The sequence below is a fragment of the Tyto alba genome, unplaced genomic scaffold (assembly GCF_018691265.1).
Source record: "Tyto alba isolate M040663 unplaced genomic scaffold, T.alba_DEE_v4.0 Super-Scaffold_10, whole genome shotgun sequence".
NCBI classification, from domain to species: Eukaryota; Metazoa; Chordata; class Aves; order Strigiformes; family Tytonidae; genus Tyto; species Tyto alba.
The window spans coordinates 14,195,798-14,219,378 of NW_024881262.1; the positions used below are offsets into that span (position 1 = coordinate 14,195,798).

The following is a 23,581-nucleotide window of genomic DNA, read 5'->3' on the forward strand; positions in this document are numbered from 1 at the left end:
CTCACCAAACTCACAGTGAGAAAATTCTTCCTTATCTCTAATCTAATCTTCCCTCTTTCAGTTTAAAGCCATTACCCCTCATCCTACCCCTACACTCTCTAATAAAGAGTCCCTCCCCATCTTTTCTGTAGCACCCTTTAAATATTGGAAGGCTGCTACAAGGTCTCCCCAGAGCCTTCTCTTCTCCAGCCTGAACAATCCCAACTCTCTCACCCTGTCCTCATAAGGGAGGTGCTCCAGCCCCCCGCGCATCTTCATGATCTTCTCTGCATCCACTCAAGCAGGTCCATGTCCTTCTGATGTTGGGGGCCCCAGAGATGTACACAGCACTGCAGGGGGTTCTCACGAGAGCAGAGTACAGGGAAAGAATCACCTCCCTCAACGTGCTGGTCACGTTTCTTTCAATGCAGCCCAGGGTATGGTTGGCACATTCCTCACCGTCAAACCCCAGGCATTGCTGAAGGTATCTGCTGTGTGCAGTGGGAAAAAGAGCAAGAGCTCTGGCAGGGAGACTGGCAGAAATGCTTCTTATCAGAAGTATCACCCGTTCTTTAATGGCCTTTTCTTTTAGTTCTGCTATTTAAAGTGAATACAGAATTCATCCCATTGACTGGAAAATGAAGAACACACAAGCAGAATAACTCCCCTTAAGGCAGCGAGGAGCAATGAGGTTCCACACCAACGCTGCACATAGCAAAGCCCCACTGAGGGCACTTACTCTTGCTTATTCCCATCAGCAATGCAGCAGCACAAACACAATCTGGCCACGTGTAGCAGCATAAACCCCTGGGTGAGGAACCCTACACCCTATCAAGCACTGTAGGATATCCCAGTTCAATACAAACCCTTAGCTCTGGAGTATCAAGGAATAGGGCACAACACTGATTTCCGGCTGAGACTCCATCGTGGAAGGCAATCTGCCATGGCCTCATTTCTTGCAATTCACAGAACACCTCTTATTACGGCAATACAATGAACTGAGGCTGCAGCAAACCAGAGCCCACTTTGCCTTGGACTGGGAAATCTAGAGGGACTCAACAGACCCTAGTCACAGAAGTCACTTCAATCTGAACTCTCTGAGTTGATGGTAGGGATCTCAGAGGGGCTGCTATTCAATGATCATTTGAAAAGCTGAAGGGCTTAGTGACCTTTCAGGGATTTGAGCCACTGGCTCCAATGATTCTTGCAACTCACAGCAATGCTCTGGTTGTCAGGCAGGCCTCCACTTGAGGTTGCTGGTGCAAAACTGCTTTTTAAATCCACTCCAGAAGTCACCGTGTTGGGTGCCAGCAGTACTCTGTGTTGGTTATGAAATAAACTCTGAAGCTCTTGGGGTTACTGTTTTCCACACAACGAGCTGTCAAACAACAGAGGACTCTGATAGCTCAGATGGCAAGCAGCCATTTTACATTCAGCAACCTGCAACAAGGTAGAAGGAAGGTACCTACCGTGTGATTTTGACAGACAACTTGCCCGTTTGTTTGCTCTCTTTTTCTGCAGCAAGACACACTTTGACTCAACACCTCTGCCTGGTCTTAGCACAGCAAGGCTGTCAGGGATGCCAGTGACAGGCTCCCAAAACAGTCCCTCTAGTACCTACTAAGGACATTGGTCTGGCAAAGGGAGAAAGTATCTCCAGCCCTGATCCGAACCATGGCTGAGCATACTGCTGACTCGCTTCTGTGCCTGTGCAACAGTTTTGCTAAGGATGTGACTGCAAACACAGGAACTATAATACATCTCAGGAGCATATTTCACCTAAATGTTCTTTAAACATTTGTTTATTGCAATTAAACATTTTAGCCTGGAATTTACACATTCCATTATTCTTATTTTCCCTCATTCAGGCTGCAGCTGTCATAACGGGAGGTTGATTTATGACTCACCCAACCGGCACTCAAATCCTTAACACACCAAAACCAGCATTCAAGTCAGTGCGTAAAGTGCTCCTGATTTACTCAGATTAACACTACGTTTAAATTACCACCGCAGAAACTGCAGCTCCCCTCCCCTGAAAATTATGGGTTCCAGAATACTCGATAAGCCAAATACTGCAAACACATGTAGACAGAGAAGGGCACTGAAATCCCTTATTCAGAAGTACAGTCTTAATGAAGGCTTGTTTTAACTCGGCACAAAAATGCATCAGTGAGCTCCATAAAGATTACTATGGTGACAGACATCAGCACCGGACTCGGTAAGAAAGAGAAGATAAAAAGCTGAGGGAGCAAAATGTTGGGGTTTTTTCCCCAGCCAGAAGCTGCTGAGTTCTCCAGGGTGTTTAGAGTTAAGATGAAATAAGTGGCTGTCCAATTAAATGCATCACTGTAGGCATAAGCTTAATAGCTCAACTCGCTACAATGATTCACACTGAATCCACCCAAACTGGGAAGCTCAGGAATAACAGCGCTTGCAGCTGCGCCAGGAGCTGCTGCCCTTGAAGACCAGGGGTGCATTTCCCCTGGCTGAACACCTTGCCCAACTCTTCCAAGCTGTGCCCATGGCAGAGCGTGAGCGTTTAGCAGATGCTGAGCATGGGTGTCTGTGACTGCACCTGCAGTGAGCCACGCACGAAGCAGGTCAAAGCCTCCTGAGCCACACGCGGGGATCCTGGAGGACACTCCAACTGTGTCACTCAGGTGCAGAGGCAGGAAATCCTGTTGCAAAGCACTGAGCATTTTCAGCTCCCACGGGAATCACTGAGTGCAGAAAGCACGCAGGCGGAGGCAAGGAGGACATCTCTCAGCCCCACAGAATGTTTTCCACAGCTTCTGTGGATAAACTCAGCAAAATTGTTTAGAGCAGAAGGACACACTCTGCCTCAAGGAAGACGACAAGCAGGTGGCCTGGATGGACTGGGCAACGCAGCCTGTAGCATCCTGAGTAATAGGGAAGGAGAGGGCAAATGAACTGAAGAGCCGAGGGAAGAGAGCAGCATCAGTGGGCATTTGTATTTGAATGCTCCTCAGGCTGCTTGCACAGAGGTCATGTTGCGGAGGGCAACAGCAGCCGCCCAAGCATGAAGAGGGGCTCCGTATCAAGCCAGGTACCCAGCCCCACCTTGCAAAGCTGCCACGAACCCCTTCAGTTTAGATACAGCCATTCAGCTTAACACACGGGCACGTCACCCAGCCTGTGAGTAGGATGGAGAGATGTAAACAGACTGACTGATACTAAGATTTATTCCCAAGGTCCGTGACTCTGGGGGCACCGAACAGCTGATCCCAGCTCCCTTCCCAATGATGCAGAATGAAGGCCATGCCCAGCTCCAGTTCAATGTGATTACAGGGTTAGTTTCACCCTCCAATTACTGGGAATTTATTTTGAGAAGAAAATTACTCTGGGACAATAGAGCTGCATGGCACACTTGTGTATTTACTCGTCTCAAGTGCGAATCTCCACCCAGGGCTAATAACTACAGAGAGACAACTGGTGTTTCCAGGATGCATTACATGAAATAACAGGTTGTGCTGACGGGGGTGGCCTCTGCTTTTGAAGGACAAGCTTCCGAAAATGACATTTCCCTAACTCAAGAGGGATGATGGGCTCAAGCCGATGACAACACCCATCAAAGCAATCGCCTCCTGTCACTGTCAGTGAGTCACTAGAGCAGAATGGCACCTTGTAGGCAAAAAGAGCATCCAGAGAAGTGATTTCCTTTCCTGTGCTGATGCCTGCAAGGAGGAATAGTAATTAGCCCTCCAGCACTGAACACAGCTGCCTGCCTGCAGCCCTCTACCAAGGAACAGATATGTGCAAAGCTCTGCACCATGCCTGTTTTGCTCTTACAAAGATGAATCCCTCCAGGGAAGTCTTATTTCTCACTTGTAGAGTAGGCAGAAAGGATGTGGCTGCACAGCATCGACATTTATACAGACCCTCCCATATCCAGCAAATCAGTTTTACACACATGTTAATACAAGTCCAAGGTAAGGGGCAGAGAAAGGAGTCATATAAAGCACTGAAAATGGAGGGTGCAACATGGGACCACTGCTACATGTCTGTCCCAGCCCACCCTTTTCCCTAGGAGCCTATAGATGTTAGTACTTAGAGAAGTCACCCTGCAGCTCACTCACATGTGACAAACACCTAAGGTCCATGGCTCAAGGACAAAGAGGTCCAAAGTCTTGGACGAGCTTTCCTAGGAGGCAAATGCCACACACTAACAGGGAAAAAAAAAAAAGATCTGAAAATAGTACAAATTTTGATTTTTTCTTTTTTTCTTTTTAGATGTTTTGTTTGGAAATTTAATAGGGGAAAAAAACAAACAAAAAAAAAAGATGTTAAAAGAGTTGGAGATAAAAGCCAAAGTTTCATTTTAAGTAGAATGAAATACTGCATTGGATCTGAATCCCCTCCTCCCCAGAAACTTCTTTTAATTGACCAGAGAACTTAAAAAAGCAATTCTTCATACAGCTACAATCCTGGGGGTTTGTCTTTGCCTCCCCCAGGACACGGTTTGTGTTGCTCTGTTGATCCAGTGTGTTTTACCAGCAGTCAAAATCTCAAAACATTTCCCTTTAAAGAGCAATCTTCTACACCTGTATTGATTTGAGCTCCAATGAGGAAAAAAACAAAGACTGGCAGGAACGAAAGCATAAAGGAGAAATGTAGGGCTGTTCCAGAATTTATGCAGGGTGAACTTTTTCAGGTAAGGGAATTTAAAAAAAGGAGGTTTAATGGAAGAGAAGTTGTAGCTACAGCTCCTAAGCTGTCATTTTCCAGCACAGGCAATGCCCTGGCTACTGAAGGTTAAAGCATGCTCCTAAGCATGGATAGCAGAGCACACAAGATATTTATTTTGAGGAACACCCGGCAATTACACCTGACATATTGTGCAGTTAGCCAAAATTACAGCATATTCACCCAGAATGAAACAGAGGATAGCATAAATATTATGGGTAAGCCCACAATCACAGAGCGTATTTCATCTGGGTGCAAACGTGACACCATGAACCTACTGAGCATGTGCCCGAGCGGGCACCCACAAAGAGGAACCATCAGGAGTAAATTCCAGACCTTCCCCATGCCAGCAATGAGAGGGAGCTCAAGTGCCGCATGAAGATTTAGCAAATGTGTACCCCCACCCGGCAGAGCTTTTGGGTTGAGGGATAATTGAGCCCAAAGCTCGTATCAGCAAAGAAGGGGCCACAACTATGCTGTCCCCACAAAAGGTGGAAAGGCAGCTTCAGAGGATGATGCCTGGAGATGCCGCTTGCTGGGCTTTGCTGCCTGGAGCTGGCAGGAGGGAGAAATAGAAAAACAGCTCCGTCCTCTCCCCATGCTTGCAGCACCCCTCACCCTACAAAGGGGCGTGGAGGGGGAGAGGGTTTGCTACATGGCCACGAGTCACCAACACTTGTTTGATGGGTCAGAACTCCTGGGAAATCTTGCGGCAGCGCTTTGACACTTGTAGAGTTAGAAAGGCTGTCTTTTGTTTTGTTGACTTCAATGTGCAACGTAAAACTTCTTCACTGTCAATTAAGCAGATTTCTTTCCAGTTTCCTACAAAGATTTGGTTTGGATATTATGAAATTCTTTCTAGCTAGAATTTGCTCCATTGGAGAATATAAAGAACAAGTCAAAAAACATCTGTCTGGGGAATGTATGTCTGGTGTCAGTGCAGGGCTGCAGTCGGACTAGTCAACCGTGGGGGTCCCTTCAGTCTTGCTGCTAGGCAACCATGACTTGGTGACATTATCACACTTCTGCACCCCAAGTTTTTGAAGGGCTCCATGACAAAGTCTCCAGCTCCCCTCACCTTGAAGTGCCCCACACAAGGCACCAGATCACTAATAGTCCTCACACGAGCAGAGCAGACGCCATCCCTGCTGTTCATGCCTGCCACGGCGCTGTGATTTGTGCTATTCTCAGATGCTAAATCTCTCCACTTCCCCCATCAATCCAACAGGCCTGCAATACTGCAGAAATGCCGAGAAGTCCCTCACACAAACAAAACACACTACAGAAACAACTACATCATTCTTCCACCCTGCTCCGCGTGCCTAGAAATGTAAAGTCATTAAAATAGCAAATGGACAGAACATGCTATCAACAAGCACTGAGCAGAAATTCATCACCTAAGATGCTGTTGGTGTTGGGGAGGGTACCTGGTCCTACCAACACCAGCTCACAGAAGAGCCCTGGGTAACCACTTGATGGTAACTCAGGATAAAATCTGGGTCCCAGGGTCACACTGCAAGCATTCAGTAGCACCAGGCAATGATGTCCCCTTTTGCTACAATGTTCCTCATGCACTCCCGCAGCATCTTCCAAAAGGATAAGAGGTGTGAGACTTCTTTATTTAACAGGTAATAAGCCTGTGATGTGGCAGAATTAAAGCTTGATTCAGTCAGGTTGTATTGTAAGAATTTTTTTGCTCATTGCACTAATGCAGCTTAAGCATTCCTGTAGCAGTTTGCAAGCATCTTTTGACCCAAAATTATGATGTTACTAAATTCTGACAAATCCTACACAACACCCAAACACATAAAGAAAATGTGCTGCTTGTGCCACTCTGGTTTGAAACAACATTACACTTCAAAGAGCAAGATCATGCTAAAAATGGCCAAAACCCACCATGTGATTCAAAGTTCTTTCTTCTTTCCTTTGCTTTGCAAAAATACACCTTTTTTACCTGCAGAATAATTTTAGTTTTCCATTTGAGCCAGAAGATTCCTTCAAGCTAATGAAAACACCCATGGTGTGAGAAAGCCATCATCCACCTTGTTCCACCTAAAGCTCTCTTTTAAACAGGGATGGTGCTTCATGGTCCATATCTCACTAGAAACACCTCATTCCCAATGTCGGGTGGCCTCAGGGCCTCCAGAGACAGGCACATTCACCAGCCACCCCGTTGCTATGTCGAGAAAGAGCTGTAAACCGCAAGCTCCCTACCCAGGGATGTGTGTGCTTAGGATGACATGGTGAAGATGGAGCAAAACCAGAAAATCTGCCTCTCCAACATGTCTCCAAACGCAGCTCCTGCTCCTCCAGGAGCCACTTGCCGCCCGAGGGCTCAGGACTTCTCAAATTTCACCTGGTTTCTGATCATTCAGGAGCTGCTATCGGGGCTCCAGCTCAAAAACCTAGAATTTATCTAATGCAAAGCAGAGCTGTGTTTTTCAAGAAACAGAAAGAAAAATAGCAGAAGAAATGTTTAGGGAACGGGAGAAAGTAGGATTGGAACAGAAGGAAATGAAATAAAAGCCCAAACAAATGTTTATAAATTTTTAAATAATGATGCTGTGTGTTAGCCAGCAGGCAGACCCCATACGGAAGAGCATAAAACCAAACTATAAAAAGCCAGCAGAGAAGCGGTGGTTATACCGCATGTTCTGCCAGCCCTTTTAGCCATCATCACAGAAAATCCCCACCAGAGCGTGATGTCGGTCACCAGAGGATGCCCACACGGACGGCTGTAGATTGAGAGCTGAGGCAGAGCGTGCAGGCAGGCAGCAGTTCAGACCCGGATCCAGTTACAGGAGTTGTGCCAGGGAAAGAACCGGCTCGGGAGCGGGTGGACGGTCCAAGCCCTTCGCCTGCCAGTGTGTGACCCCTGCATCTGCTGCAGCCCAGCGGCTCCCAAATCCCCAGGGAGCATCCTTCAGCAACAGCCCTGTGCTCAACCCCATGCTGGTCCCTGGAAGCCAAAGCCACGGTGTCTTTTTGATAATTTTTACTGCTTTTCAATTTTCTGCAAGATGTAGACTGGCTTTTTGTAGCCTGGCTTCACTTGCACCAGTCCATACTGTTTGACCTTTTGCAAACAGTTTTGCTTTGGGGAATGACGGAAGCGTATTTATCTGGCACTTCAGGCAGTATGGGTGGCAACTGCTAGGCAAAGAAACTGTGCAGCCAGCAAGGGGAGGGGACTGCAAGCTATGCTGTTCTAGATAAATATCAATTAAGTGAGCATATTCTATTAACCCCAAGACCTGGCTCTTTTCTTCCTTCATTCCAATCCAAAACTCTTAAATATTTCAAGAAAGGAACGTTTCAAGTGTTTTTTATCTTTGTCATGGCCGCAATCAGTTTTCAGCTGGGAAAGAGGAACAAGTAACAGAATTATATTGCCTCTCTGAGGATTTTTTTGCCAGTTCACAGCATGTAACCGTCCACTCCCCTTCACAGACCATGCTGCTAGAGGGAAGGTGAGACAGGAGTGCTATGGGGAGAGAGCTCTGTACAGCGCACTCCATGGATGCTGCTGTGGGATGGGGAAGAAGCTCTGTGCTCTCGATCACTGTAGAAGCTGTATCCAACCCGTCACAGGAGGCAACTAGCCATTTCACATCTCCCCTTTTCTGACCTCTATCAATGGAGCCAAGCATACCAAACATGAACTATCACACTGAAAAGGCCCCAGGAAGAGATACCGGCAGCGCAGGCAGGCAGCAGCATAACCGCTCCCCTCCTTTCACCACAGCTGCCTAGCTTCTGGCCAGAGAAATGCCACAGATCTCCGGCTGAGCACTTCTCTTTGGGAACACGACGGTGCCAAGGACCATCCAAAACAGAGTTCATCCTTGTGCTCGGTAACACTGAAGGAGAAAGGGACACTGATGCAAGTCAGATTCTGAAGGAGATGTACCTTGGACAGACATCCCCCTTCTTCCTGCATACAACTTCAGGTACAACAGATGCACATACTGCCGAGAAGAGAGGAGCTCCTATTGCTGCCTCCCCCCCTCGCCCTGACCCAAGCCAGGATCTGCACAGGAGCTTAACACTCCTCCAAACTTAGAGCTCTGCCAGGAGCAGCACAACCCTGCACGGCATCTCCTTAGCAGGACCCTAGTCACAGTGGGGCCGTCATCTCCCCGTGATACTGGAGGAAAGGGACAAACCCAACACCACAGAGCAGATGCAGGAACAGAGCTGCAAAGCCCCCATCAGTGATGATGTTTCCAGCATTAACCCCATCTCGCAGCCCAGCCCACTACTCCATAGGTAAAGCGCAGACAGCAGAAATAGCAGGAGCTGCTGCATGGAGACAGGCTTCCTCATCACACCAGGAACCAGCCAGCACCTCATCCTGGAGGACACAAAGGGCTCAGGCCACCATCCTACCGCTGAGCCTGTGGCTTTGTCCCTCTGTCACCTGTAGCCAGGACATCCTGGAATGAGCATGGGACAGCAGAGGTGTCTGACAGTTGTCAGCATGCATCCAGCTGAATTCTCTCAGCAGTCACGTAAGCTCCATCAGGGTTTCAGAGAGCCCCAATTCAGTTCTTGGAACAAGCACACAGTTATTTGTCTATGCTGCAGCGTGGGGGCTGGAAAAGCCAGAGCGGTCTGCCTGAACAGTGAATACCACAGTCGTGTTCCACAGCTCTCTAGAAAGCTGCCTTCTGGCTTACCATTTTAAAAATGTGTTGTAGCTGCTATTTTCAGAGACAAGTACTGTCAGGAAGCTGTAGCCCTACAGCCCTGCTACCATGCTGCAAAAATTCAGTGTCCACATTGACTCCCCTCAAAGCACAAACTCCCCTTTAAAAATCAGTTATTCTAGGAGCCCCTGCTAGTGGTGGTCACTGGGTGAGGGACAGAAAGTGTGTCCATGGCTCTACTACAGCTTTTAATAGAGATGCAAAGTAAAACCAGCCTCTGGAAAGGTCAAGTTATTTCAGGATTCAGCTATGTGTCAGAACAGGGCAAAGGTAAAACAATAGATGTAGTAGTTTGCTTTGTGCTCAAAAGGGATGATGTATTAATATGAAGAATATCATGTTAGCTAGGGAATAGAGACAAACCAGGTATTAAACAGGAGTATAGAGGTACCATTCCCTGATAGACTGCAGTGTGGGCAACCCAGGTACAGAGTAGATGATTTTGGTACAGATCACAAGCGACTTCCAAGATTAACGCACAACAATAATGCAGCCACAGCAATGATGCTGTGACAGCACATGGAGCGTATGGAAACGTATGTGTATTTAACGGTTAGTTCTTTGGGGCTGCTCTCCCTGACCTTCTCTCTTCTGTACACTCGGTCACCTTCTGCCAAGCCATGCAGCTTGCAAATATGAACAGGATGTCAATCTCTTACATGTTCTGCTTGTTAAAATTCTTGATTTGATTTTAATAATAATAAATCACAGCTTGGCTTCAACTGTGCAGGAGTAGGAAACACCCAGAAATAATGTACACATAACTGTTCAGAGGGATGGATCAAATGGAATGAATGCCAGAGGGATGGAACAAACCTGGCCACGGTGCTATTTGTCAGTTCGTGGTGTGCTCATTTGGGGAGGGGAAAGAAGGAAAGAAGATAAGATCAAGTGAGTTTGCACTTGCTCCTCAACGTAGTGAGTGTCATGATCACGTTTGTCTCTCACAGGAGTGAGATTCTTACTATCTCTTCAGCTCCCGTAGCAGCTGTGCTCTCTACCCTGCCTGGGTCAAGCTCTCGAGTTCTTTTTGTAATAGGTATCCTGGTCTACTGAAATTATTCTAAATTCATACTGAATTCAGCAAAGCAGGGAAGAAAGGAAGAAAATCTTGTCTTCATTTCAATATATTTGGAACTCAAGCTTTTGGGTTTTTATTTCAAAGCAACATTTCACTTAGAAGTATACCTGAAAGTTAAAGAAAAATACACATATAAAAATCCTCCAAATGAAATTGGACCTATTTTCCCCCAAAGAAACAGTTATATCAGTCAATAATAAACTGATTTATACGGGTCTTTTACTTTATGGGGAGGGAAAATAATCACTCATGAACCTCTTTTCACCCTGACTTTTCCATTTGGCTGGTGACGGAGGAATCAATCATTTGTATTGCTCTAATGGTGAACCTCCTCTGCTGGCTAATGATTTTCACTGCTCCCACAAGCACAGCTACCCCTGAGGCCATGGGGAGAAAAGATATCCATCCCTCTAGGAGCTTGGATGACTTCCATGGATTTTCTTGGAATCAACCATATCGAGTCCAGTACTAGTACAAAGTGGCTTACTGACTGACACGCTCATCCGCAAACTGTGTTGCAAAGCAGGCTGGCAGCTGAGTTTTCCATGCTCTGGAGTGAGCTGGGAGCCTGCAGTTCCTCCCCAGATCTGAGAACTGGAGAACTTGGGGTTGCTGTCTGACCCCTCAACCCCCCCTTTCCCATAACCAAGCACAGACACACACCGTGACAGTCACCACATCTGCAAGTCACGAGCATGTGCGATACCACCCCCGGGGATCAATTTGAGAAAATGAAACCCATCTGCCGAGCTGTCGTGAGCAGGAGGGAGCCTCTTCCCCCCTCCTGATTATTCTGGCATTCCTTAGCACCATCGGGTGCAGGAGGAACTTACAGCACCAATGGCAGACCTCTCCGATGACAGACTGCCCCAAACAAGGAGGGCACATGCCCTCAAGGCTGTGCCCCTTCCCCTTGATGTCACCTAGGCCCATGTTTGCCCGGCCACTTGGCATGCACACCCTCGGTCTCAGCTAGCAATTCTAACAGCTCTCGCTGGCAAGGTGATGCCAGGATTTCCAGGCCCTTCCATTCCCTCCAGCCACTCCTCAGAGATGGGGCAGAGCACCTCCTGCAGAAGAGCAGGCAGAGGAATGTGACAGACCCCACTTGGCTGGGCACACACCCAGACACACATACACACACACTATGGAAAAGTGCTGGGATCCACCCTGAATCCTACTGCAGACAGCAGCTATGAGCTGAGATAATATAGCTGGCATTAGGACACTGTGGCAACAGAGGGGCCAAATTCCACAAGTTAGGCAGATATTACAGCTGCTCTGAGATGAACCACTCGATAAAAGTAGGCAAGGACTATGACAAATTTAACAGGGAGCCAAAGAGGTGTTTTTTACCATAAGCTTCAATCATCATTTTCACCCTGCATGAAATCAGAAAGGACTTCAGGATTTAACTCAGGGAATTTAACAGCTTGCAGAGATGACAGACTTCTCAAACGTTTTAAATGAATCTCCAAATGAACAAAGTCCTTCTGTGTCCTTCAACTAAAGTTGCTCTTATATTTTACTTATACTGCTGCAAAATTATCTCTATACGTATATTCTAAATTCCAAATCTCCATTTATTATTCAAAATGAGAAATACTGCAAAGGGAAAACATATTTTAAGTTACTGCTTTTTTTCTGTGTGTAAGCCATTTTCTTCACTTTGGAAGAAGCCTTTAGATCTCCTTAAGGAAAAACATCCTTTCCCTAGAGGAGCGCAAAATAAACATAAGGGGGAAAAAATAAAGGGGGGGGACGTGGGAAAACAGCGCAGAATTTTTTTCTTTTTCCCCAGGTAAAAAACCTGTTTGAGACTGAGCTCCACATTTTTAGCCGGAAACTCATCTACAGAAGCAATGCCTGAGGGGATGGAGATGATGCTACACAATGCCTGGCACCATCTGACCCAAAGCTGCCTGAATTCAAATATGATTTCCCCAAGTAATGTCACCCGTTCAGGGAGCTTCACTCAGATAAAATTTCCATCAACCCCTCCAGATACTGTGCATGATGCTCCAGACAGTTTCCCTTTGTGCAAGGCCCCCAGACTCCTCCGCCTTGCCATTCAGTGGCCATGGCATGATGGAAGGCCACCTCCACCACCACTCTCCGGGGTAAGGTCTGCCTGAGAAGATGGGTCAGTGAAGCAATGGCCACAGCTTTCACAAACAAACAGCACCCACCGACCCAGGGTTTCCATCCTGTTACAAAACAGCTGAAGAAGGGATGTGCCTGGATGCTTTTATTCAGCCACAAAGGGGATGAAACTTCTTGGTTCAACCATTTGTTGGCAGAGAAGCCATGTAGAGAGCACTGCTTTGTCTAGTCTTCTGCATTCAACTCTTGGATCTATCATTTTCTGATGAAGGACCCATCTCTTGAACCTGCACCAAAAAGCCATGCCATACAGCAGTTGCTTTTAAATCCTCCATCTATTTACTATGGTCAGAACAAAATACATAATTTAATCTTTTCTAGCTATACCTTACACATATAACCATAGAGGTGCTGTCCAACACACACATATTTTGCTTGACACCTGCACAATTGCAGCCAATGACCTGTTGCAACCAACAAATGAGATGTCTCTGCAGCCTGTTTTCCCCAGGAGCTGAGAGCTTTGATTACACAAGATGAGCCTGCACGGTTCCCCACAGCTTGCCAAAACCTGTAGTCACAGTACTCATGTTCACTGCCGAGTGAGCCTGACCTGCTACTGGGTGCAAATTCTCCCTTCTCATACGAGAGCAGGAGTATTTCACTCTTGCTTTGCACAGGCTGCAAAGTGGAGCACAAGGTGCCAACCAGTGCAAAGTAACTCTGTTCACACACATCTTGACTGAGTATTTTAGTTACAGCACTGTTTGAGTCACGTATTAAAAACACAAAGTGACATAAGCTCACACGGTTGCTTTTACAAAAGCAACGAGCAAAGGGAACATAAACCACCATCAGTTATATTTCTGTCATGGTTCAAGTTGCTACAGCTCCACCATTGCCACATCGTATGCTCACGAGCAGTGGGGAGCCCAAAGCACGGTGTGCTGGAACAAGCATCAGGAATTAAGTGTTTGTGTCAGCTAACTGCTCCGTGCCTTGGTCACACCTTCTGTAAAATGGGAAGAATCCTCCCCATTTGGTAGAGCTTGTGGAGTACTACAGATGAAGATCACTCTAAGTATTTTGACTTAGAGTTACTCCCCATAGCCATAAAACGAGGTCATGTTTGAAAATGTAGATGTAGTTGCCCTAGCACCGTACTATTTCCAAATGGGATTGTACCCCTTTGAACAGGTATGTTTCTCACGTTCCTTTCACTGACTTGCAAACTACTGAGCCAGCGTATCATTAAGTAGACATAATCACTGCAGTTGCGGGTCACTGCACAATGTATGCACATTTCTTTAAACCAGTTTCAATTCATTTGCATGTCATTTTCTATGCAGAAGAGCAACTCTGCAATGAATAAGTTATTTGGGTGCAACACACTCCCTGAATAAACAATCCAAGCAGCAGCAAAGCCAGTGGCACATGAGTCCAGGGATAGGATGTACCAGTGAACTAAATCTCTATTTAAAAGATGGATATAGGGAACTGAAGCAGGCACAGTCCACAGCCTAGGAAGGATGCTTGAATTTTTTTCAAAGCAACTTAATTCCTCTACATCTTTAATTGTATAAAATGAATACAGTACTGGTTACGAGTGACTGACAGATCTAAAGACTGAACAGCTCTGTTTTTACATGTGCTGAGGAACACTGATCCTTTTTCTAAGTCAATAAGAAGTCTTCCTTTGGTCACTCTGGTCTATAAGTTACTGAACACCTTCCTCAATATGAAAGTCCAGGCAAGTTAAGGGCGTTCTTACAATTCATCGATTCTTCACAGGCATTCAGTGAGACCAAAGGAAGCAGAATTGGACCTGTGCAGCTGGGAGTGCTGTGGTAGGACCAGCAAAAAGCCTCACTGACCACACCTGCTGTAAAAGTCACTCAAACTTTAATGAGACAAAGCTTCTTAAGATCTAGGTAACAGGTCTAGGCTTCCCAGCCCGTTTAGTCCTTGAGGGATCTCATTCAATAGCAGATGGAGGTGGGGAGGAAAGAAGAACGGGAAAAGATTTCATCAGTGAGACTCCCAGGTCTGACTCTTGATTCTACAAATTATATCCTACAAAGGTTTTGTCCTGAGACAAAACAACCATACTTTTTGGGCAAGAGCCATCTTTTGGTCTGGGCTCACAGGCTAATATAGAGGATGGTCCAGCAAGCTACCACTCACCATAAATTAAGAAGGAAAAAGAAAAAAATAAAAAGGAGGCAACCTTTTTTCCCTTTAAATATTTCAAGTCATGTTATATTTCAGATAATTTGCATCCTTTTTTGGTAACTGCTTTAAAACAGACTGTTAAAGAGTGTTTTTCATAGCCTAACCCATGCACTGCAAGTCTTGAAGCATTCTGCTAGCTAAATGCAGTGCCTGCCCCAAAGCCTGTGAATCAAGAGTGCTGACAGCAATCCAGAGCAATTACTCTTTCCCCTTTGTTGACAACAGTAAGTGGCCTTCTATGGTGAGATGCTTCCCCCCTATTTCTTTGTGTTCCTCATTTGACTATAGGTCACACACCTCAATCTACGGACCAGAAGAGTCAGCTAGCTCTGACACCTTGCTGTACAGTCGCGACTGACAGACTTCAGATGTGGAGAAGGGGCTTCATGAAGAGAATAATTAACAAAGAAAAAACTCATGTATATGGAAAACATGGGAGGATTACACAGGTTGATAGTACATCCCAGAGAGCTGAGTAAACAAGTATCTCTCTTTTTTAACCCCAATACTAATGAGCACCTGAAAAAAGTACACGTTCACAGCAGCTTCTCAAACCAATCTCTGTTTTCTTACCTTAGCAGTGAGAAAATAAAGGCAGAAGTAAATAATAAACCCACTGAGAAATCATGGAGGGCCTACTCTTCCCAGGTACTGAGTTCACACGCCTACCAAGGACAGCTGAGAGCACAAAGCACCGCTCAGAACTGAAACTGTGGGTGGTGGGACTTCATCGTGGAAATGTGAGCAACACGTACACTAGGTCTGAAGTTTTCCATAAGGAACCAAGCACACACATGCACAAAAAGATAAAGGAAAGAAAGAAAGAAAATGATGACCCTAAAAAGCATTTCCAGGTCTTTGCAAGCTCAGTATTAGGTGGAATAGTTGTGCAGCTGCCATCTAGAAAGCCTTCTAAGCTAATGAAATTCCCTATGCAACTCCGTTCGTGAAGTAACACTTGATGGATTTAGTTATCAAATAGCCACAATTCTAATTGATCCTAAGTTTATCGATTTCCTTGTCACTATGCAGAAAATAAGAGGAGACTGTTTAAGTAGCGTATCTACAGGGAGGTGGAAAAATACAATTCTGGGTTAAACTAGCACAGATTAAGCCGCTAGGTCTCTCCTGCCGGAGGACCTGCTCTGCTCCTGCTCCAGGCAGTGGTGGAGGGATGCTGGCGGCAGGTCGGTCGGTGCCCACCCACCTCACCAAGGGAAGGGGACCTGCCAGGACCCGGCCGAAAGTTGAGCGCGGAGCAAGCCTGTCCCCAGACGGTACCCGGTGGGGCCGGCCGGGTTCCCGCAACCCTCCCCGGGGCCGCCCCACACCCCACGGAGCGGGTCCCCACGGCCCCGGCCCACCGTACTCACCCGGTCTCCTCCTCACCGGCCTTTTCCTGCCGCTGCAGAAGCGCACTTTGCTGAAGACCCCCAGGACGTGCCTCTCGCAGAGGGACCGCCCGTCCTTGCTGGGGCTGGAGCGGCGCTTGGAGGCGGACACCCGGTCGCTGTTGGACTCCCTCGCCTGCCGCTTCTGCCGGATCAACGAGCTGGCGATTGCCGCTGCCATCGCCGCTCATGGGCCCCCCGCGCCGCTCCGCGCTGCTCCGGGGGGGGCGCCGCCCGGGCGCGCTGGGGCCGAACCGCCGCGCCCCGCGGGGACGGGGACACCCCGGCTTAACGCGCTGCAGCCCCGAGTCCCGGCGCCGGGGAGGGCTCAGCCGGCCAGGCGGAGCAGCGAGCCCGGGCTAACAACCATGGCTGGCCGCTGGACCCCGCCGCCCATGGGTCTGTCCCCGGGGAGCGCAAACCCCGGCGCGGGCGGCCGTCGGCGAGACCCCCCGGCCGGGCAGGCTGCGCCCCCCGCCCGCCCCCCCCCCCCCCCCCCCGCCGCCTTGTAAATCCGGGAGCCGGCTGCCCCGCTTGCAAAGGTCCGCCGGCGGCAGCTGTGTCCAAAGGGGCTGGGGGGAGTGGGGGGGACCGCGGAGGATTCGCGGGTGTCCGCGGCGCGGTGCCGTTCCGTTCCGCCCGGGCGCAGGCGGCGGCGCTTCCTCCCGCCGGCCGCCCTCCGACGAGGGGCCGTGGGATGAGTCAGAGCCCCCCCGGCCCGCGGCCAGCCCCGGCCCCAGCGCGGTGGTTCCGAGGCGCGGCGCGGCAGTGCGCGCACATGGACGCGGCTCCGCTCCGCTCCCGCGACCCGGCTCAGGGCGAGCCGCGCTGCATTTCTGTTCGCACTCCTCCTCTTCCTCTTTTCCCCCCCTCCCCACTCCGCTCTCAGAGAGGGCGGGAGGGGAAGGAAAAAGCAGTCATGGGAAAAGCACCAGGCCAGCAAACAAACAAAAATGACCCGATACAATAAAATGAAATAAAAAAAAAAAAAAAAAAAAAAAAGAAGCGCCCCGGCCGCGGGTGCGGACTCACATCGCCGCAGCTCGGCACCCCGGGCTCACAACGCCATGGCTGGCGCAGCTCCCCCAGCCCTGCTCGCCGCCTCTGCCCCGGCAGCGGCCCTCCCCGACGGCAGCAACCCACATCGTCCAGCTCGGCCAGAGGCCGCGGAGCGCTCAGCACCGGGGCGGCCCCGGGCCCAGCTGCCGCGGCGGGGACGGCGGCGGGAGGAGCGATGTGAGGCGGGGAGGAGGAGGAGGAGGAGGGGGAGGAGGAGGGCGGGGGTGTGCGGTTGTCGCTGCTGCTGCTGCTGCTGCTCCGTGCAGGGCTCAGGATGCTCCGCGGTGCCGCCCGACGCCGGCGGGGCAAGGAGGAGCCGAGCCGCGCCCGCCGCCCGCCCGCATCGCCCGGCCCGGCCCCGGCCCGGTAGCCGGGAGGGGGGCGGAGAGGGGAGGGAGGGGCCGGGGAAAGCCCCCTCCCGGACGCCCACGCCGCGCCGGGGCTTCTGCCAAGGCGGCGGGGAGCCCCGCAGCGACGGGGCCGGCCGGGAGCTGGGCTCCGGGAGAATTGCAGCTACTCCCGCTCGCCCTCCTCTACGCAATCCTACGTGATCGAGGTTCGGATGAGAAAAATCGCGCAGGCAGAGCGAGGGAACTGCAGCTCCGCGGCGGCTCTGCCCCCTCTGCCCGGGCAGCCCCCGGGCCGGGCCGCCGCCCCCCGCGGGGAGCCGGGCTTCCCCGGAGCCGCAGCCCCGCCCGCCCCCTCCTCGGCCAGCGCTCTAGGCGCCCCAGCACCCCCAGGGCTTGCTCTGCTTCTCCGTGAAAGCAGGGACAGGGCGGCGGCCCCCGGCACCCCAAGGGCTCCGCTGCCGGGGCGGGGGTCGGTGCCTGCTTTGGGGGAGCGTGCGAGCCGGCTGCAGCGGTGGGCGCCGCCGGGCTGCCCCTGGTTAGGGCAGCCCCAAGACCCCCAGGTTACCAGCAGATGCTCTGCCCGGGCCAACTCGCGGGCGCTCCCCTCCTATCTCCAGCCACAGAACCTGCACCGAACAAAATTTAAGGTGCGGAAATACAGCTCTGGTTATCCAGATAAGTGACTGCTGCTGCAGCCGTCAGAATGGGGCTCTCCAGACTTCAGGTTCAAGTAACAGCTAAGGAGTGTACGTGCAGGAGGTGATGGGCAAGATACCTGGGGGAGCGTACAGCGGTCAGGGTGGAGGGAGAGGGGAGACCTGCCCCAGCTACGCTTTGGTGAGTGCCAGTGGCAGGACGAGAATAATCCAGTCCTGAAGGTGTAGGGGTGAAGCATGTACCCAGCTGAAGAGGGCACAGTGGTGACACCCCCCGGGAATTACCAACTTCAGCAAAATAATTTTTCTAACTACTTCACTGCAAGAACTTGAGCTCTAAACTATTTTAATGTATTGGTGAAAAAAAAGGCAACTGAAACAACCACCCACTACGTCCATAAAGATTAACTAAACTCTGGCATTACTTCCCGATTTTCACTCTTAATCCCTATGCATGCCAAAACGAGGTGGAATCAGGATCACCAGGAGAGAACAAGGGAGGAAGGTACTCAAAACCATTTGGGAGATATAAACATTTGGCTGTTGATCTCTTTTTAACTGCTGCCAACTTTTTTGAGCAGATTTCCCTGTCCCAATCAATAAAGATTTTTCTTCCCTTTCCTGTAACTAAAATGCTTCATATTTTAATTTTCTCTGCTGGATTATTTCACTTGACATCAAAGAATGTTGCAGTACAAGGTACAGGCATGGCCTAAAGAAAGCTGTTTGCAATCAGAGAATCACTGTCTGAACTGCCAGTGAATTATCCAAAGCTTCATCTTCAAAGGATATGAGCAAATCTGATACCTCCCCCCGAGAAGGAGGTTTGCCATCTCTATATAGAGATACTTTTTTTTGCCTGTAGTCTTCAAATCTCTGGTGAAATAATGCTGTTTTATTCCCTTGCCCCCTTCCCCCCCCCCCCCCCCCCTTTAGATAAGGTTCAATTATTATGACATGAGACTAATGTGTTTTCTTGTGTAGCTGTAATCTAGGAGCAGTAGCTCTTAACTTAAAAATGATCCTAAATCAGTGATAAAGCTGGTCACAGTATTGTTCTTTTTTTCTGGTGATGTGTGGATCTGAAAGGAGAGCTGCTGCAACTCTAAGAAGAAATGCTTCTTCCAGGTCTCTGCTTCTGCAGTGATGAAATTAAATTAAAGCAGAGCTTATGAAACTGAATATAATGTTGCATTTGCTAACTCACAGGTCTGTCTTTATTTATTGATGGCCAAAGAGCCCACAGGGTTTGGTTCTGAATGCCAGCACGGTGCCATGAACTTCTGGTAACATTACTGGCATGCGCATCTGCTCTGCACCACGCTGGATTATGCCCCAACTTCACAAAATTTTCTGAAGACCCCATGCTTTTATAAACACTAACCAAGCCCAGAGCTGTCTTGAGCTGGAGAATTCAAGGCCAACCTCATCATGCTCCTGCACTATCATTCTTGCAGGTGAAACGTTACCTTCGGTGGGCTGCCAAGTGAAACAGGAAAGCCTCCATATGCTCTTGTCTCTGCCAGTAGAAGTTCTCTCCCTTCAAATTCCATTTGGGTAAACAAGACTCAGAACACTTCTCATTTTCATCTGTATCAGCTACTCCTCTTTGAGAGTAGTGCAGTCTATGCTGTTCAATACCAACTAGCCCCTGCTGTATCCAGGGGCTGCATTCCTCATTGCCACCAATGGAAGCTGAATCATTTGACCAAACTCGGCAATAGGGCATTTTTCCTTATGGCACATATATTTTTTTAAACATATTTATCTATCTATATTTAATATAATAATATCTATATTATATAATTATTAGGGCAATTTTTCTTCCCAGCCTCTTCTCCCCTGGGCTCCCTCCTCACCTCCAGTCCCAGCCTGGAAAGCTGCACAGGGCACACTATGAAGAGGGAAGGAGAGAATAGTACTGATTCATAAAATGAACAAGAATGACAGTGTTTTGATCGTGCTGGAGAGGTATGACAATGCTCCTCCTGCAGTTTGTGGAGAAAGGCCCCATCCTGCACACAGAAGCAGGCAGAGGGTCAGACTCCCCATGGCTGTTGGGAGATGCAGACTCACAGTGCTTATTAAAATATCCCCACCCTATGCATACAGGAGAGCTTATGCATTAGGTACTATCTATGGAAGGAGGCCAATATAAACATTTCAAGACACCGTCATTTCTGAGGCTTTGTTCACTTGATAAATAAACTCTTCTGTCCTCAGTGCTGAGGTTTAAAATGAAAGCCTGGCTGAATTTCAGGGCTTTGGTGGCTTGAACGGAGAAGAGATCTAGAATTTCATTCTCTTACCTTCTTAAGCAGAACAATCTATCTAGGTCAAAACTGAGGTTATTGGCATCTTTCCTTAGTGAAGTGCAATAATTCCCGCAGGGTTGCTAACAGAATATCCTGTTTATTTTTCATAGAGCCTTCAAAAGCCATGGGCTATGTTCTGTGGATTCAGTCATTAGGCATATCTCTGCTTTACTAATTCTGCACACTCAGAACTAACCACAGATAGAAGTGTATACAGGATTTTTGCTGTTTTATCTGCATAGCTGCTGAAAATGCATGCATGAAAGTTAAAGAAGAGATTTGAAATTAATACCACTTTAAAATGTATATGCGTATTGCTGTAGTTGAAAGGGGAAAAGAAAGATGCCTGTCTCTGGCCAATAATTATGAATGGCCTAATTCACCATTTTACAGCAGCATAGCAACAAATCTCTTCCAATAGGAAGGCACTGTTGAGTTTGAAAGTCTGCATGCAGGCACCTCTTAAGAATTGTACCCAATTTCCACGCTGTGTAAATTACATCTAAAATGTGCATTGCCAGGGCTGCTTATTAAGCAGAATTAAGCCCATATCCATGTTTTATTAACTTTATTCTTTACAAGATAGCCCCTTGTTGCATGTCTAGCATAATTAAAATTCATGCAGCTTTGGCATTCCCCAGTCTTTCTGCGTGGGTGGACTTTTTAAAAAGAAATATGCCTGTGTAACCTGATAAAGAAAAGAAAAGACCTTACAGTATTTTGCTCATTTTATGTGCAGGGTAATTCTGTTTACAATGCATGGCTTTATATCTATGTTTGGATGCCTAATAAGAATTCACATGGCCAGTTAAAGATATGCTGTTTAGGGAGAGAGATCTGGCCCTAAAACAGCAGCAGAGTACGAAAACTGGCTGGCTTTCTGGGCTTTTCTCGCACAGCTGAGCTCTGAGCTGACTAGGCCTTTTAATAAACACAGAAGAGCCTGCATCATCTGATTGCTATATTAAAATAATTTATTTAATGGCCCCCCTCACCCCCTTTTTTGGCTTCAAAGATTCAATTAAAACAAAATTTGCAACTCATCATGAGGAGTATTCATTAGCCTACACAGTGTCTTTAAAAACAGCTCTAGCCTGGGAGAAGTTGGGCTTGTCTGTGTCTTAAAGCAAGCGGCAGGTAAGCAGTTACGCAGATTGCAGAATGAAACCACTACTGCAAAAAAACAGGCCACAAGCAGCACCAACACAGCAAAATCAGCTGGAGCCTAGAAAAAGAAAAATCCATAATTTTATGTGTTCATATATTTGTTTGTTTTGTTTTGTTTTTTTCCTTTTCAGGAGAGGATTTCTACTTAACAGGAGGTTTTATTTCTCCTCTGTAACTTGTTGCCTATACCAGGTGGAAAGGAGAGGAACACAAGAACGCTTTACTTCACTGAAGGCAACTGTGGCTGTCTAGGAATGAAAATGCCATGATGTATTTGCCTTCAGGAAGCCTCTGGTACGGCTAAATAGGCTTTGTCTCCTGGTGTCTGGAAGGACCCACTGGGAACAGCAGGAAGGTACACTATCTAGGGTCAATTCTATTGCCTATACCTTGCTGCAAAAGTCATCTCCCCTAAACGAAGCCTGAAAAGGAGCAGTAGCTGGGGGCATCTGAAACTATTCCCATGTATGAAGAGAGACCTCGCTGCAGACAGGTCAGTGCCTGTCCCACATGCCAGAGCAAGACCTGGGTCTTGTTCAAGATGGGCTTATCACAAAGCTGCTGTTACTACCCCACCCCACCCGTGCTGTTCGTCAGCCATCCTGCCATTGCCTTCCCCGATGGGATCAGGGCATGAATCATGCCTGGGAAACCACTGTCCTTGCAGTGATGTGCTTCAGTTGTGGCTTTGTTAGTGGCAGGAGTCCAAGGGAAAGGGCCTGCAAACACCTGCCCAGTGATGGTGCCCACCCAGAACTTCAGTCGTTAAGGCAGCGGATGGAGGAGGCCCCACTGAAGGGTCTCCAGTCAAGGAACAATGAAAGGATTGGTACTCTACTTGCAGATAACCTCATGCAAGGAAGAGCTGAGAGCCCTCTCTTCCTAAGCAAGGGACACACAGCCAACCAGCTGCTCCAGGCTTAGAAACACCCACCTAAGCATATAGGAAGAAGACTCAAGTATCTTCTTGCCTGTACTATAGCGGCTGAATTTAAAAGACAGGACAGACAGCTGCCTCCCTTCCTTCCTCCCTCTGCTTCCTCTTCCACACTGGGCTTCTTCTAACATACAGCAATTCCCTCCATCCATCCCCTCAGGGACTTTTTTACCCTAAGCCACGGGAACTGCAAGGAACTGGAAGGGGAGGGAAAGCATGGACTTGAGATTTCATCCCAGGTCTTACATCTGCATTCACAGCATGTACAAAAGAGGAAAAGACCACAGCCCTTGTGCTTTTCATGCAGAGCAGGAGCTTTAGGCTGAAACAGGTGCAACAGCCACCACAGAACAACCCCAGTTGTGAGCCTGAGACTGAATACACATGCAGCATGCCCTTCTCTGAAGCAGAGACCTAGTCCTCAGAACTCAGAGTAGTGGCACTTTCATGAGCAAGACAACTCCTACAATCTTCTCCTCCCTAGGAGAGATCAGCCATCCCCTTCGTTCTCTTGGAATCCTATTTGATGACAACCCATAGCCCATTCCACCCTACAGTTTAAACAATGCAACAGGTGCCCAGTTCCCATGGATGTTGAACCCGGTTGTGTCTAGCTTTACATCTCACCTGTTTGAAGGTGATGTGGTCTGGGTGGAGAGGAGAGTGACTCCACAATGCAGTTTCAGGCCAAGGGCCTCTAAATGCGTGGGCTCAGGAGGTGTAAGGGGCTACCCATGCTTCTCCTTCCTCCCTGGGAGGAAGGAAAGCTGTTCAGGCTCTGAAACCACCTCATGTTGTAAACATACAGCCAGACACCAGTTCCAACCAAAACCGTTTTCAAGCATGTCGGGAAAAGCCTTTCAATTTAAAGTTTCCATCAAGCTGACTTTGCTGAAAG

General features: G+C 48.4%; 1 protein-coding gene across 4 annotated transcripts in view; it reads right to left on the reverse strand.

Annotated features, from left to right (window-relative positions):
• FGF12 (fibroblast growth factor 12) overlaps window positions 1–23,581 on the reverse strand; it is a 230,333-nt gene that overhangs the window by 85,696 nt on the left and 121,056 nt on the right. The window contains exon 1 of one of the 4 annotated variants that reach the window (XM_042797259.1): window positions 16,182–17,223. The exons of 2 other annotated variants lie outside the window; for them this stretch is intronic. In XM_042797259.1, the coding sequence (XP_042653193.1) occupies window positions 16,182–16,380 (199 nt within the window). In that variant the 5' untranslated portion in view covers window positions 16,381–17,223. Of the gene's footprint in view, window positions 1–16,181; window positions 17,224–23,581 lie in introns of those variants that run through there. One more of the 4 variants, XM_032986845.2, reaches the window with a different exon arrangement.